The following is a 14,748-nucleotide window of genomic DNA, read 5'->3' as shown; positions in this document are numbered from 1 at the left end:
TGGGAACAAGGTTACACAAAACAATACCCATTTTCACTTTAAATTACATGGAAGTCACATCATATGTATCACATAGCCTGAACTCTGACATTAACAGTTCATGTCATAAAAAAACAAAGCTTGACTCCAGTCAGCTGTGGAGATCCTGGATAAATAATGAGCTACTGGGCCTGCCTTTAGGACATTGTCAAGAACTAGCCATTTTGAGTCTTCTTACTATTTGTCAAAGCAAAGTCAGAGCCTGATCCCACAAGATGCATCAAGACAGGCTGAGACTAACTGGCAAAGGCTTGTGGTTGGTGCCAAGCTCAGTATAAGTCAGCATTGGAATCTCATGCATGTAGGTTAAATTATGTCCTGGGCTGCTTCAGGAGCTCAGGGGAAGTCATTATCCCCTCCGCTTGGCACTGGTGAGGCTGGATATAGAATAGGGGTGTCCAGTTATGTTCCACTCTCACCCTTCCTTCCCCAGTTCAAGAGCAAATTGTGGAACCTGGAAAGGAAGGACCTTGGAAGTGCCTGAAATGCTGCAGCAGTTTGAGGACAGAGTGCTCGAAGGGTTTGAGGGTTTGGCTGCATCTGGAGACATTTGAATTCTGGCTCTTGTATAATATTCCACCCAAACCAGCAAACTCTTCCCCTGACTTAAGCAGCCTAGGGGGTAACTTAAACAGCCTGTTTAAGTCTGCACTGTTTAATGTCTGCACTGCATGGTGCCATGTCGTGTACTGCCAGTAATCTAGCATTAGCTGAGCTGGAATAAGTACCAGAAACAGCAATGCATTACTGGAATTCATCTATATTGCTGCTACTTTGCTCACCTGCTTTAGAGCTAGCTGAGGGCTTTTTATGCGTACATTAGCCACTGATGTTTTCCAGAAAGGTTTCTGCTCTCTTGTGCTGCCTCTGTGCTCACTGTGGTCCTAAGTTCGTCTCAGCTGCGGCACAAGTGGTACGTGCTAGCAAGGGCTGCAAATAAAGCGCAGGGTGAGCTGAGGCTGCCTGCCCTCCAAACAGCCTCCTTGCTGTGTCACAGAGAAATACTGCAGCCGCTAGGTGGTGGAAGCTGCCAGTGTTGTCTCTGCCTGCTATGGGTCACAGTTTTCAGAGCCTGAAGAGGAAGTGTTAACTGCGCAGCCAGCTAGCAGAGGCTGGACGTGGCCCTCTGCGTGCCCACTACTTGGCTGGGCAGTTTTTGACTTGCACCTCCATATTCCTTTCCTGTGAAAGGCAAGGAAGGAGACCTGCAGCTTCCCTGCAGTTTAAATTGTGCTCAAGTGCATCCAAGTGAGGTTTTCCTTGCTCCCCACATCTCTGGGTTTTAATTCTTTTTTTTTTTTTTTTTAATTGAAAGCCTCGCTATGGGAGCTTTGCAGCTTGCCCAAGCCATTTACCGCTGCCTTTTCTAAGGGCCTTAGAATCATCCTTTAGTGTCGCAGAGGATTATGCTCCTGCTCCAGTAATCTGTGAGTTGCTGACAGGTGCTGGGACCTGTGGATAATCGTGGATCCTGTATTAGGGAGCACACACAAAAAATGCTTGTTTCTGTTTACCTGATGCTGTCATCCAACACCTCAAACATACTGTCCTAGAACAGTTGAAAGAGGCTATGTGTATAAATAGCTAAGTCAGTAATTTAATCCTGGGGAATGTGGATCCTGGAATGTTTTAATTAAAAGGAGTTTGCACTAGGAAGGTCCTGTCTTCTTTGGATTTTAGGAACCATTCTTCCTGTGCAGGTGGTTTCCTCTTAAATCCCTTTGTCTCCACTCATATGCATGAGAATGAAGAGGGCTGGGGGAGATCAGCTTCCTATGCAAATAGTGTCAAATAGCTTCTGGGTTTTATATTTATTGCCCTTATCCCTTTTCTCATGCTTCCAGGGGACCCCAGGCCATGCTGTTTCCAGCACTGTCCTTGCTAGCCTGATTATTATATGGATTTGCTTTGGGTGGCTCTGCTGACAGTTGCTGAGGCACAGAGCCTGCCCGTGCTGTTCCAAAAATAACGAGACACGAGAACTTGGCAGAGGGATGTGATTTTTCTGTAACGAGCGTCCTTCTGAGATAATAGCTAGCAGGAGTGCTATTGAAGCCAATCGGGACTGGCCCAGGGACTCCAGGGCAGCATAATAATTGAACTGGTCCCATTTTATGAGGGCAGCCTGAAGTCCGGCGCGCAGCTTTGTGCTCCCTTTACAAGCTGCGGGCTGATGTCATGCTCTCAACATGAAAGGGGAAGGTTTCTGCACGTCTCTGCTGGTTCTTGGGGCACTCAAGCAGTTCTTCCATGGTCAGCATGGGCATCATGTCATGGGTCACCCACGTGTTTGGAGAGAAGCCTTTATTTCACTTCCTAGAAGTGTTGGAGATAACCTGGAGGCTTTGATGGGCGCATGATTTTCAAGTGAGGGCCCACCAGCCAAAGTGGTGGGACTGAGCAGTGGCTGCTGGCTGGCTGCTCACCCACCCATTAGTCCCCAGGTGCCACGAGAGAGATGTAGGTGCCCTTGTATGTCCAGGGGAGTCCCTCGGTCATGGTCCTTCCAGTGGCTCTCTGTATCACTCTGATTGTCACCAGCTACTCCACTGTCACCAAATAGGCAGAGCGCAAGGCAGCCCTTGGGCAGAGCATGGCATAGTGGAGGTAAGGAAGACTGGAAAGGCAGGGGCAGCCTTCCCAGGGCTTTGGTTAGATAAACAAGTGTCCTGAGAGAGGCCTAGGAGCATGCTGGTGGGTGGTAAGGAAGTGGTGAGGCTTCTTTGATATTCTCTTTGAAAGGCACTGGAGAAGGAGCCCTTTAAAAGCAGAGAGGACAGCTTTGATCATCTCCCAGGCGCTAAACCCCAGCCTTCCTTCTCTGGCATGTTGGGGGAGGCATGACTCCATACATGCATACACCTGACAGCCAAGTGCACTCCTTGGATGCTTTTCTGTCAGCTTTGAGACCTTTTCCCCTGTTCTTGAGCATTGAGACCATTGTTAGCCCCAGGCCACTCTGTTGGAAGACCAGTGCACACTTCAGTTTTCTTGTTGTCAGTCAAAAATCAAGTGAAGAAGTTGATGGGGACATCCTGTTTCTGGGCCAGGCATGTTCCAAAAAGCTTGGTACAGTCTAGCATGCTTCCTGGCACCCTGTGTGCACACAAGGCACCCTGCTGGAGGCTGGCTTCAGAGCCTTTCTGAGGTCAGGCTTGAGTTGTGTTTTACCTGGGACTCTACAGGGCAGAGTTAGGGTTGGGGAGGGGGGGGAGCTGTTGGGCAGGAAGTACAGGGGAATTCCCTCTCTCCACCTTTCTGCCCAATGTGACTTCTGCAGGCATGTGCATCGTGGCATCATGGTGCTCTCACATTGGCTTTGTGACCATGGGAGAAGCAATTTGTTTCTGCCTTTCTCTGGCTCCTGTTTTGTCTAGCACCAGATAAAGGCAACCTGATAAAAAGTATATCTTCCTGTGGTTTTACAATGTCCGTATCCACCAAAACCCATGATATCTTTGCTGGTATGCCAGCTCAAGTTGCCAGTAAATCACATGTGTGAAGACTCCAAAGCCCGGTCTGAAAGGCTCAGCGTTCTCTGTTGTGCACAGTAACACCTTGTGATGGTTTGCAGGAGCAAACACAGTCAGAGTTTCAGCTGAGTTTTCTTTTGTGGGCATAGTGGAAGATGAAACAAGATCTGACTGACATTTCTGATTTGATCTGTGAACTTTGCTGGGTGTCCACACTTAGGCTGCAGAAAAAGGTGATACGAGCTGAAGGGTTAGCTGCCATCATCATGTTGTAGCTCCTGAGTGTAACTTTCCCACCCCAGTTGTTGAGGGACCGTGGATACTTGCATTGTTATGAAGCTGAGAAAATGCCTTTCTCCATCTGCAGTGGCTTATGGGAGAGACTGTAACTTAGACTTACCAAGTTTATTGCAAGGGTAGCTGAAGGAGATGCTGTTGCCAATGGTTAGCCAGAGCATGTGAATCTAGTATTTTGTCTTTGACCTTAAAATCAAGGAAGTTGCATCAAAAATATGGATCAAAGTGAAAGCGATTCACAAGCAGCCTGAGCCAGCAGGTGCCACTAAGGATAGAGGAAAGGAGAACCAAAAGAAAGGGCAGTCAAAGCTCAGAGAAGAGGTAACTAGTTGAGGTGCGACTCAGCAGTGCTTTAGTTTTCAGTCTCTTTGAATCCATATTGCTTTCCAGGTGATGTTTAGGGTGGAAGAATGGATCCACAAAGCCCTCAAAGTAAGCAGTTTCCAAGTGGCCTTTGAGTGTTTTGGCATCCTTAGTTTTCCTGAAGACCTTTGGCTGAGCTTGTAGAGCTCTCTAGCCTCCATGACAGGGGGATCAGAACTAGGTGATCTTAAGGTCCTTTCCAAACCTAACTATTCCATAATTCCCTAGCACAGTTTGAGGCCAGCAAGTATTGCAGAGTTCAGAGCTGTCTGAGGTTGGTCACTCCAAACTAGAAACACCAATTCCAATAGCTTTCATCTGAACCGGGGGCTGTAAAATGAGCATGATCTTTACAGACCTCATACAGGTGTCTTCTGAGACATCGTGGTATCAGCAGCCAACTGAGGGGGGCAGATGTCCTATAAATCTTTGATTAACAGGTGATGTCTGTATCTTGCTGCATTCTAATTCCTTTTTCCTCAATTTATTCCTCTCTAAATGCAGCCAGCCCTTTGGTTTTTGATCTTTGAAGTGGGAAGGAGTGTTTATGTTGTTTTCTATGCCATTTTAAAAGGTCTGGAGTGGAAGATTTAATTTTGTTTATTCTTTCAATTAGCTTTGATTTTTTTTTTTTGATGTTTTGTTTTAAAGGTAGCTAAACTGGCTTGCTTTTCTTTTTTTAATAGGGATTATACAGGCTTTTTTTGGTATGGGATTTAAGTGGTTGACCTAGTGTCTGGAATGAATTTAGTGTTTTTTCTAGTTGTGATTTTTGGTTTGTTTCTAATAGAAAAAATACAGATGAACAAGAGTGATAAAAGGCATCCTTTTGCATTTATGCTGAGTAAAAGTTTCTACTCAAAAAATGAGCTAATCATGTAATAGTGTACAAATTAGACCATCTAAAGGGGAGGGTATGAAGAGGAAGGATGCACGTATGGTTCACTTGCGTACCGCGAAGGCTGCATTGTTCCAGAGAAATGGCTGAATGAATTCGTGTGTTACAAAAACTCTTCAGTGTATGAGCTTGAGATTTTAGTTGCATGGTTAAGAAAACAGAGACAGAGATTTGGAGGGTGTAGTTAATTTGTGATTTTTTTTTATCTATTTACTTTTCCTGGGGCAGGTGGGAGCACAAACTCCCATCAGCTTGCCCTGCGTTGTGGTTGTCATTGTTCAGCTCTTCTGGAATGAGCTCAGGTTTCAGGCTGTGTGATGACAGGCACACATGTATGCAGAAGGCAGCCTTTACCCCGAGGGACCCCACAGAGTTTATTTATGCAAATGGGAAGAGCCAATTCGTTATTCTCTAGGCGGTGTTTATGTGACTGACTGCCACACAGGAGAACCTGCATTGTGCCCATTACCAGCAGCGTCATATAGCAGAGTGTGGTTTTAAGTGATAACTGTCCTGTTCCAGGAGTTGTGACAATGACGCCAGTGGCTTTGTTAAAGGAACTAAAACTGAGCCTGGCATGGGGAAGTGGCCCGTGCTTCTCAGAAGCATGCTTACCAGCTGCCCAGCCTGGAGTAGATGCCACGTGCACCTTATCCCCATTGAGTGCTTAATTTTACTGCACCCCCTTCTAGCTAATAAAAAAAACCATAACAACAAACCAAACCACCCCAAAAACATCAGAAGAAAGAAACCTTCCTTTTCTCAGCCTTTCATATGTGCACACAGTGATCCCTCCATCTCGATAGCCCCAGGGCTGTATGTGCCGTCTGTGGCACGCTCCCTTGCATGGCTTGATGTTTCCTAGGCAGAAGTGGTTCCTGAGGCTGGTGTGCACTTCTGCAGCCACTGAAGCAGGGAGGTAAAATGGCTGCCAGAGCGCCAAAAGCCAGCTGGCAGATGGCTGTAAAACCTGCTGCCTTTCTGCTGCTGCCTTTCTCGTCTGGGAAGTCTCACAAGCGGAGCAGCAGCAGGTACCATGGCAGTCATCACTGCGGCCATGTTTGGGAAGCGCAACTAATGCGTGCACGTAGTTTTAGCTGAGCAGGCGTGGCATGGAGGTGTTTCTTCTTGTCTGCTTGATGTAGTTATTCTGATTTGAAATCAAAGGACCAAATCTTCACCTAACATAAGTCAGTGTCTTGCTCCATCTCGGTCGGGTGAATGTGGCTTTGACACTGTTTGGAAATTGAGGCTGAGCTCATCCCATCTGCTTCAGCTGTTGTGTGCACACATGTTGCTTTTGGTGAGCCCGTTCTTATGACACCTGCAGTCCTCTCTGGGTTTGAAACACTGCCACATATAGCCCCCCTAAACAGCCTGCCCTCCTGTAAACTTCCTAGCTGGACCAGTACTCAGCTCACAAGGATGTGGTGCATCCTTGGTCAAAGGGCTGGGTATGGGGGGAAGGCATTTCAGTGCAGAGCAGCGCCTGAGTGTGCTTCATGGTTTTGTTACACCTATGAAGATAAACATTGAGAAACAAACCTGTTTATTATTCCTCCTCTGGGTCCTGTGCTTTGCAGTGCCTTGACCTAGATATGGATGGCTACTTGCACTGCTGGGGGAGTTGGACATGTGGCTTTCCAAAGGCTAGTACAGTGACAGCACGGTTTATTTGCACTCTCCCAGCAAGACCTAAGGCAGATTGCTTTGTGTGGGGGTTGTGGACCACAAAGGGAGAACAGGAACGCTGGGAGTGCTGAGGGAGCCTGCCAGCTCTTGTAATTATCTTGTAATAATTTGCTTGCAAGCTCCCTGAGCCCTGCTACTCTTTTTTTGGAAGCAGTAAACTTTTGCTGGAAAGCAGTGACACAGCTGTCTCTGTATGGAGATAATTTTGAAAGCCTGCCTTCTGCTCTTCAAATCATGAGCTGCCAAAGCAACGAAAAACTACTGTTTTTGTGGGAAAATCCTTTGGCTTCAGGGAACTCAGATTGAGCCTAAAGCTGATTTTCTGAGAAGTTGTGTGCATGAAGATGAATGCAAACCTAGCAGAATTCCTGAGCCAGGAATTCTGATTAATACATTTTTTTTTGTTGGGGGGGGGGGGGGGGGAATTGGACTATTGCTTTAAACCACATTTAACCAGGTCTCTGTATCCTCCAAATGCTGCCTTACACGTTAGCTGGTAGTTAATGAAGATGCTTGGGTGGAATTACTGCTGGGATGTGTCCTTGGTGAGTCAGCTCAGCCCCTTGTCCTGCAGAGAAATCAGTGTGTGGAGAAGCAGTGTCTGGGAGAGCTCTGCTGTGAATGGGATGTGCAAGGCCTGTCCAAGCCTGTTCCTGGTAGCTGTGGAGGCTGGAGAGCAGACACCCATTGGTGTTTTGCAGTGGGTTTCCTGAACCTCTGCTGATGACTTTCTTGAGAGAAACTCTCTCTGGTCCATGCTGCCCTTGGCACAACAGCTGTTGTAGGGCAGATAGGGAAGGCAGATTTGCTATTCTGGTCTGTATATAAGAAATATTTCTTTCTCCAGCTCCTCCTTCCGTGTTTCCTGAAGGGGGCAATGCTGCTGCCCTGTCCCATTTACTTAGCATGAAAGCCTGTGATCAAAGGTAAGGTTCTCACCTTATCTTTCTTCGGATGTCTTTGGTCTTGTGTAGGTTGTACATGGACATCAGCTAGACTTTTAACTAGGAGGAGGTGTAAGTTACCCATCACACTGAATTTTTTGGGTCATGCAGAGGGAAAGGATGCTCTTCTAATAAAATCTGTGTTGCTTTTTTTTTATTCTCCTGTGATAATGAAGAGGAAAGGCATGAGGGTACAAAACAGCTAGCTTGTAGAGCTGGTGAGGGCAAAGGGCTAAAGTAATGTTTGAGTTCGATTTCATAGTGCTTGTGTTTGCAAGGGGCAGTAACTAATATGTGGATTGTCCCACCCAGTGGCTTTTGCACTCAGGGGACTCTCTTCAAGTCCCACCAAAACCCCACTGAGACAACAGGCAAATGAAGCTTTGAAGGTATGTATAATTGCTATCAAACACTGTCCTTAAGACATAGTATGTGATTTGAACAGCCCCTGTCCTGATTCGAACAGCCCCTGTCCTGCTAATAGACAAATACATAGGAACAGCAAATTAAAATTTAAACAAATAAATTAATTAAAAAAAAAACCCACAAAACCCAAACACCCCCCCCCCCCCCCCCCCCCCCCCCCGAAACCTCAAACAGTTCTCTTGCACTGAAATTGGCAAGGCTAATCTCTAGCTGTAGGCCAACCTTGAAATGACCACACTTGATCTCATGGACTTTATTTCCTCTGAGTATTTCTTCAATTTACAGTAACAATTGCTCTGCGACTTATTTATCTCAATCCCAGCCCCGAAATGGTGCAATGTGATTTCCTCGTGTGGCTGCCACGGCTGCAAAGGCTTTCGCGTCACTGTTTCCTGTTGACTCAAATGCTCTTTTCTTACTCTTGCCAACGTCAAACGGAGATAGCAGATCAGGGAAGACTTCTGAGCAATGCAAAATAGAAAAATAGGAACAATTTCTTCACAGAGAAGGTGTTCAGGCCTTGGAACAGGCTGCCCAGGGAAGTGGTGGAATCACCTTCCCTGGAAATGTTCAAAACTGTGTAATGAGGACATGATTTAGTGGTGGTCTTGGCAGTCATGGGGTAATGGTCAGACTTGATGAGCTTAAAGCTCTTTTCCAATCTAGTTGATTCTATGATTCTATGAGTAGAAATCTGAGGATTTCAGTATTAAGCCCTGTCAAAAAACACTCCAGCTTTCAACTTCTAATTCTCACTGATAGTCCCCAAGAAAGGATGCACATAACATTAAATCAGGTCAAATTTTCAAGTATCTGAACTGTCTGTTGTTTTAAGATTTCCTGGTGCCATTTAAATCTGTTTATTCACTCTTAATCTGCCGGCTGCAAAATTGCCTTCCTCCCCCTGCACCTCTTCCCCCCATAAAATAGCACTGTTCATTTTATTTCTCAGTGGTTCCTGGGAGAGCTGTTGGTCTTTGCAGTTTGTCAAGCCGATGGTGCTTAAGAGTGAAAATGGAAGACTGCCTGGTTCTTAGATGCTGTTCCCCAACGGGTGGTTGTTAGTGTTCTTTTTGCTAATACGTTGCCAGGCATGTAGCAGGCCAGTGCACAAATGCTGTATCATGAGCAAGTTACAATACCCATCCTGCTTTTTTCTTCAGATGCCCCACAGGATTTCTAAATGTTAGAATACTGGACAATTAGCTGGACCTGTTAAAAAAATAAATACATATACATATATAGTTCAAAGTACTGTATTTATACTTGACTTTTGAAGTGAGACCATGGGTGGAGGTGAGGCGTTATGATCTTTAAGGTCCCTTCCAGCCCAAACCATTCTGTGATTCAATACCAGCTCAGGTTTACAGTTAGTCTGAAGCGAGAGCTGTTTGTAACAAAATGCTGCTAACACCATGACAGCAGTGATGTGAATGTTAAGCCTGGCTGTTTCAGTGCTCACTGGAACATTTGAGAAAGAAGTAGTATCTCTTTTATGCATCGTAATAGAGATGAGTACATCCAAAAGATAGAGATGGGCTGTGGGGGTTTGTCCGCACTGGAGAAGCAGTTTTATGCTAGGAAGAGTTAACTTTGTTTCCCTGAAGCTCACCTTTAAGGAAGAGCAGAAAATATATGCATGTTCACTTAACTGTATTCATGTTTATACAAGCATATATATATTACTTATATAAACACACACCCCCCCCCCCTTGTCGGGTTGCTGCTAAATTCCTTCCTGTTGGAGATCTGGCAAAATGGATTTCTTTTGTAAGTGTGGGCTTGAAGAGATGCCTGGACAAGCTGGTCTAGGTAAACATGTGTCATGTGGAGAGATCAGCAAGGAACGAGGCCGGGAGGAACAACAAGGAGGTGTAAAAGCTGGCCTGACTGGCAAGGCAGGGGTGATAACTGCACTGCAGCTGGAGGAAGGGTTGCTGAGCAGGTAGGCAAGGTGTAGCTGATCTCAGTTTAACTAATGCATCAAAGATGTAGCATTAGAGATCTGATGTGGGCTGAAGAGCCAAGTTTTGCTGGTTTGCAGAGTTTGTGCTACTGTCTTAGACTGGTGCTGTAGACAAGCCAGCTTGGGTGTCTTTGAGCAGCCCTGTAATAAAGGCATAGTGAAACAATGAAGTATTGTTGTTTATATGGACCAGAGATAACATTAAACACGTGGCCTTGGTGCTAGACACAATAGTATTGTGAGATTGCCGGGAACACATGTATCTTGGCTTCTGGAAGGAGCCCAGAAGCTGTTGAGCAGAGCCCAGGATGGTGATGAGAAGCAAGCTGTTCTTGTCTGTCATGAGCCATTTGCTTTCCTGCTCATATACAGAGAGGAATGAAAGGATTCCTGGTGGCTTTTCTTCTGCTGTGTGCATCTCAAGATGTTAATACCAGTAGTCATTTCAAGCTGGCTGGCTGCCAGAAAGTGGAGCATAACAATGCTTATCCTCTTAAACTTAGAGAGAGTTTAAAACTAGCTTGTAGATGATTAACATCAGATCTGGCTTGTGGGGGAAGAAGGCCAAATAGCACCATTAAAGGCTGACTAGTCTCAACTGAATTGTATGCCAGTTTTCCACTCTGCTTGTTCCTGATACTCTGTGTAAAACTGAAACAGTCTATACCAAATGTCCAGAAACAATTACTAGGGGAAATTTTTGAACCAGACTGCAACAATTCCAGGGTTTAGTTTTGTGCCAAATCGCTGTTTGTCCTTCCTCTCGCAAGTAAGTGAGCACCCCTTTTGCATGCACTAAACCTGTACCCAGACTGGTGAGCATGCAGCGTAAGCAAGTGCCTCGCTATCTGTAGACTTTTGCAAAAGCCAGAACAATGCCAAAAAAGAAACCTCAGAGACCAGCAGCTGTGGTTAGTGAGCTGAACTTTATCAAACAGGTTGCTTTTCTGTCTGGCTGAAAAATTAGTTTATACTTTGTCCTTACCAGTTCCTTCAACACCCAGAGGTCTCTGCAGGTTAATCAGAGGAAAGCTGAAATTGGAGGGTCTGTCAAGCAGCTGCTATGCAAGTGTATGGCAGGAAATCCCATTCTGGAAAACAGTGTGTATTCCCCAGAAATGGCATTAGGATACCCTTCAGACAATGTGCTGTTGTGGCGAAGCTGCAGTCTGAGTGTAGTCTGGTTATACATGTTTTACTATGGAGTGTATTTCCCCAGAGATCTGAGGTGTTGACTACAGAGCAAGTGACCTTTTACAGGTTTCTCTTGTGCCTGCTCAGCTTGGAGAGTGCTCTTGAAAGGGTGTCACTCTTTGCTGATTCAGGCTAAGGACAGTTTGGGAAACCCAATGGGAGCTGGTTAGTGATGAGCACACACTTAGGGATATGCCTAATCCCATGTGGACAAGAATTCATTTCACGACAGGGACAACATTTTTGTGAGGAGTGCAGGGCAAGGAGGCACTAATGGCTCTTCCTGGTATTGACTTAATCTCTCCTGCAGAAGTTGGCATTTTTTCTTTTTCCCCAGTGCCTCATGGGTATTTAATCTGTTTTTGTTTGGTAGATAATGGTTTTACTTAGAACTATCTAAGCCTGACAGAAGGTATGATTAATGCTGTTCATATCTGTTGTGTTTGCGTGTGTGAAGGATCGCCTGTTCTTTGTGATGGAATTCGTAAATGGCGGGGACTTGATGTTCCATATTCAGAAGTCACGTCGCTTCGATGAAGATCGGGCCCGGTTCTATGCTGCAGAAATTATTTCAGCCCTTATGTTTCTCCATGAAAGAGGCATCATTTATCGGTGAGCCCTGCATTCATTCATTCTCTTTGTCTGAATAACATGGCTGAGATGATAGCCTGAGTTTTCTGCATAATAACTAACTCTCACTTGCTGCCCACCAGGAACAAGTTGTCAGCTGGGATAACAGTACTTCCACTTTCCCCTGCTGTCGTGGTTTAAAACCAGGCAGAGGGCTCATTCACTCATTCCCCCCCTTTCTTGCCCTCCCCCTACTCCCGGAGGGACGGAGAGGAGAATCAAAAAGAATGCAACTCTCACGGGTTGAGATAAGAACAGTTTAGTAACTAAGGTATAACACAAATCACTACTGCTACCACCAATGATAATAACAATAAAGGAAATAACAAGGGAAGAGAATACATCATCTCACCACCAGCCGACTGATAACTTGCCCCCCAAGCCCGACCAAGCACCAGCCCATACCTCCTCCAACCCTGCAGTCTCCCAGCCCTTCCGGCTAACTCCCAGTTACATCCTGGGCATGACATGCTGTGGTATGGAATACCTCTTTGGTCAGTTCAGGTCAGGTGTCCTGTCTCTGCTTCCTCCCGGCTTCCCCTCCTCCCTGGCAGAGCATGAGGCTCACAAAGTCCTTGGCCAAACCAAAACATCCTTGTTATCAGCTCTGTTCCCGAGCTGAAAGTCGAAACACTGCACTGCACCAGCTACCAAGGAGGAGAAAAATGACTGCTACTGCTGAACCCAGGACACCTGCACATTGTCCAAGGCGCACCAGCTTCCAGGCAGGAGTGAAATTTCTGGCTGCAGTATTCGCTGCAGGGATGGTCTTCCTATGACGTGAGTGCAAGCACGTAGGAAAACGTGTTTTTTGAGAGGCACAGAGGCTAGGGTTTGCATTGGTGGCAATTCACATAGCTGGTTTATATTAGCCCCAGAACTGCAACTTGTCTGCACCTCAGGTGACTGTGTGGCTGCTGGGTGTTAGCTGCTGACCAGCAAAAGCCTCCACTGTGCTGCTCTGGGCCTGTCATGCTGCCATAGAGCATGTGCCAAACTGGTAGCAAAGGGTCAGGCTTTAAGTGAAACCTTCCTAGATTTTCTTGGAGATAAATGCAAGGAGCTGTTGCTTTTGCCACTGTGTTATTTAAATGTGCTGATTATACCAAAGCCTTTTGATTTCCCTGTATTAGCTATAGGCCTGTGTTTAAACCCTATCTATTTGACATACCTATTCAGTTCCATGCAGATCAGCCACTAAAAGTCTTTTAATTCCTGCCATGATTCTACAGCAGGAGTTTTTTCTTCCCCTCCATAACTGGCATCTTTGTGTTGCAACTGGATTGAAGCATCATTGACTCCCTGTGTCAGCCTCTGTTCCCAGGTCTCAAGGCTGTTCTCAGGAAGCTACTTCCTAAAGGCAGCTCTTTATTTGTCATTATTCTGTACTCAGGATGATGGTTAGATTTTTTCCCTTCTCTACTGCCAAAATGCTCCCCTGTCAGCTCAAGCATCAAGGCATAGACAGCCAGTCTGCTTTGCAGAAGCCTCCCTGGCCAAGCTGACCATTTAACCAACATCCTCCCATATAGGCCAGGGGCAGAGCAAGACTTCTGGTTGAAATAAGACAACTAGAGCCAGGAGATGTCAGCGATGGGGCATTCTGGTTATACAGAAAGGCTTCTTTCTGACACGCTTTGCAGAACATTTCTGGCATCCTCTTGCCCAGACCACTGGAAAGAGGAACAACCAGTTGTTTTCTTTGGGCTACTGTTACCTGGGTTCCAGCAGCAAAACATGCATAATTTTGTATGGTTTGCTGTAGCTCTCCTCTGTCCCACTTGTGGCATGCCAGCACTGTAAAGAATAATGCCAACTCTCAATTTTTGCTGGTTGGTTACAGTTGTACAGCTGAGACCTACAACTGGGTCCAGGATAGGACCAGTTCCAATCCCAGCCAGGCTCTGTTAGTACCATTTCACACTGTGGGTTGAGCCAAATGCCATTTGGTTTGGGGCTTTGCGTAGTTTAACCTAGGCAATGCAGTCCTGCGTTTAGTAACACATCCTCCTGTGTCAGATAAAACCAAGTTTGAACACACTAAAACCAGAATAGCTGAGGGCTGAAGTGGCTGAAGGGCCAGGGGCTGCACAGGGGACACTTTCCTATCTGATGGTGAGATGATAGGCTGAATCAAGTAAAAGCAACTTGTCTTTCTCTTCCTAGCTTGAGGTCCAGTGAGAACCAGATGGCCAGGTGAGGACAGAGAATATGAAATCATTTTCAAGTATGAAATCATATGATATATGTGGCACAGTAAAATAGTCATTTTAATGTTCTCTGGGTCTTCAGAGTATGAAAATTACTACTGATATATACCATATGTATTGAGCTTGTAAGGCACAGTGATTGTCTGCATAGAATAGCAAATCTGCCTACTCTACAGCTGGATTTTGGTCTAATTCCTCCCCTGTGAATAATGCCAGCCTCCAAAGAGAAACCGTGCCAGATAATTACGTGAATGACATTATCCTTAAAATAGTGACATCCAGTAGTTATTGTCAATCATTCAGCAGCAAAACTGTCTGTGCATAATGTAATGCCACTATGCTTACAGCTTCTCCTGTGCCCTCCAGCCTGCTGCCTGTCACAGGGCAGGAGTAATCGATCCCCCTGGGTTTTTGCACTCTCCAAGTGCTGCTGTAATTCATGGTAGAAACTGGAGGAGTAGTTGAAAACCTGCTTGAACAACTGCATGGGCTTTGATCTTGTTAAGAACCTGGTTGAGCTTTGGAGTCAGGCAGCTTCAGCTGCAAGGGGCAGATTTGGAGGGGGATGACTTGTTTTAAAATTAGTCAGGGTGACTCCGCTCTGGGAGATGTAAGA

General features: G+C 45.8%; 1 protein-coding gene across 2 annotated transcripts in view; it reads left to right on the top strand.

Moving 5' to 3' along the window:
* Positions 1 to 14,748, top strand: part of PRKCH (protein kinase C eta) — a 119,562-nt gene that overhangs the window by 61,522 nt on the left and 43,292 nt on the right. For both annotated transcript variants that reach the window (XM_062630760.1, XM_062630761.1), the window contains one exon: positions 11,750 to 11,904. In XM_062630760.1, the coding sequence (XP_062486744.1) occupies positions 11,750 to 11,904 (155 nt within the window). The remainder of the gene's footprint in view (positions 1 to 11,749; positions 11,905 to 14,748) is intronic.

Source organism: Pezoporus occidentalis, unplaced genomic scaffold (assembly GCF_034315485.1).
Source record: "Pezoporus occidentalis ecotype Australia unplaced genomic scaffold, CSIRO_AGI_Poc_V1 ctg36, whole genome shotgun sequence".
Taxonomy (NCBI): domain Eukaryota; kingdom Metazoa; phylum Chordata; class Aves; order Psittaciformes; family Psittacidae; genus Pezoporus; species Pezoporus occidentalis.
This window is presented reverse-complemented; position numbering and strand designations above follow the sequence as displayed.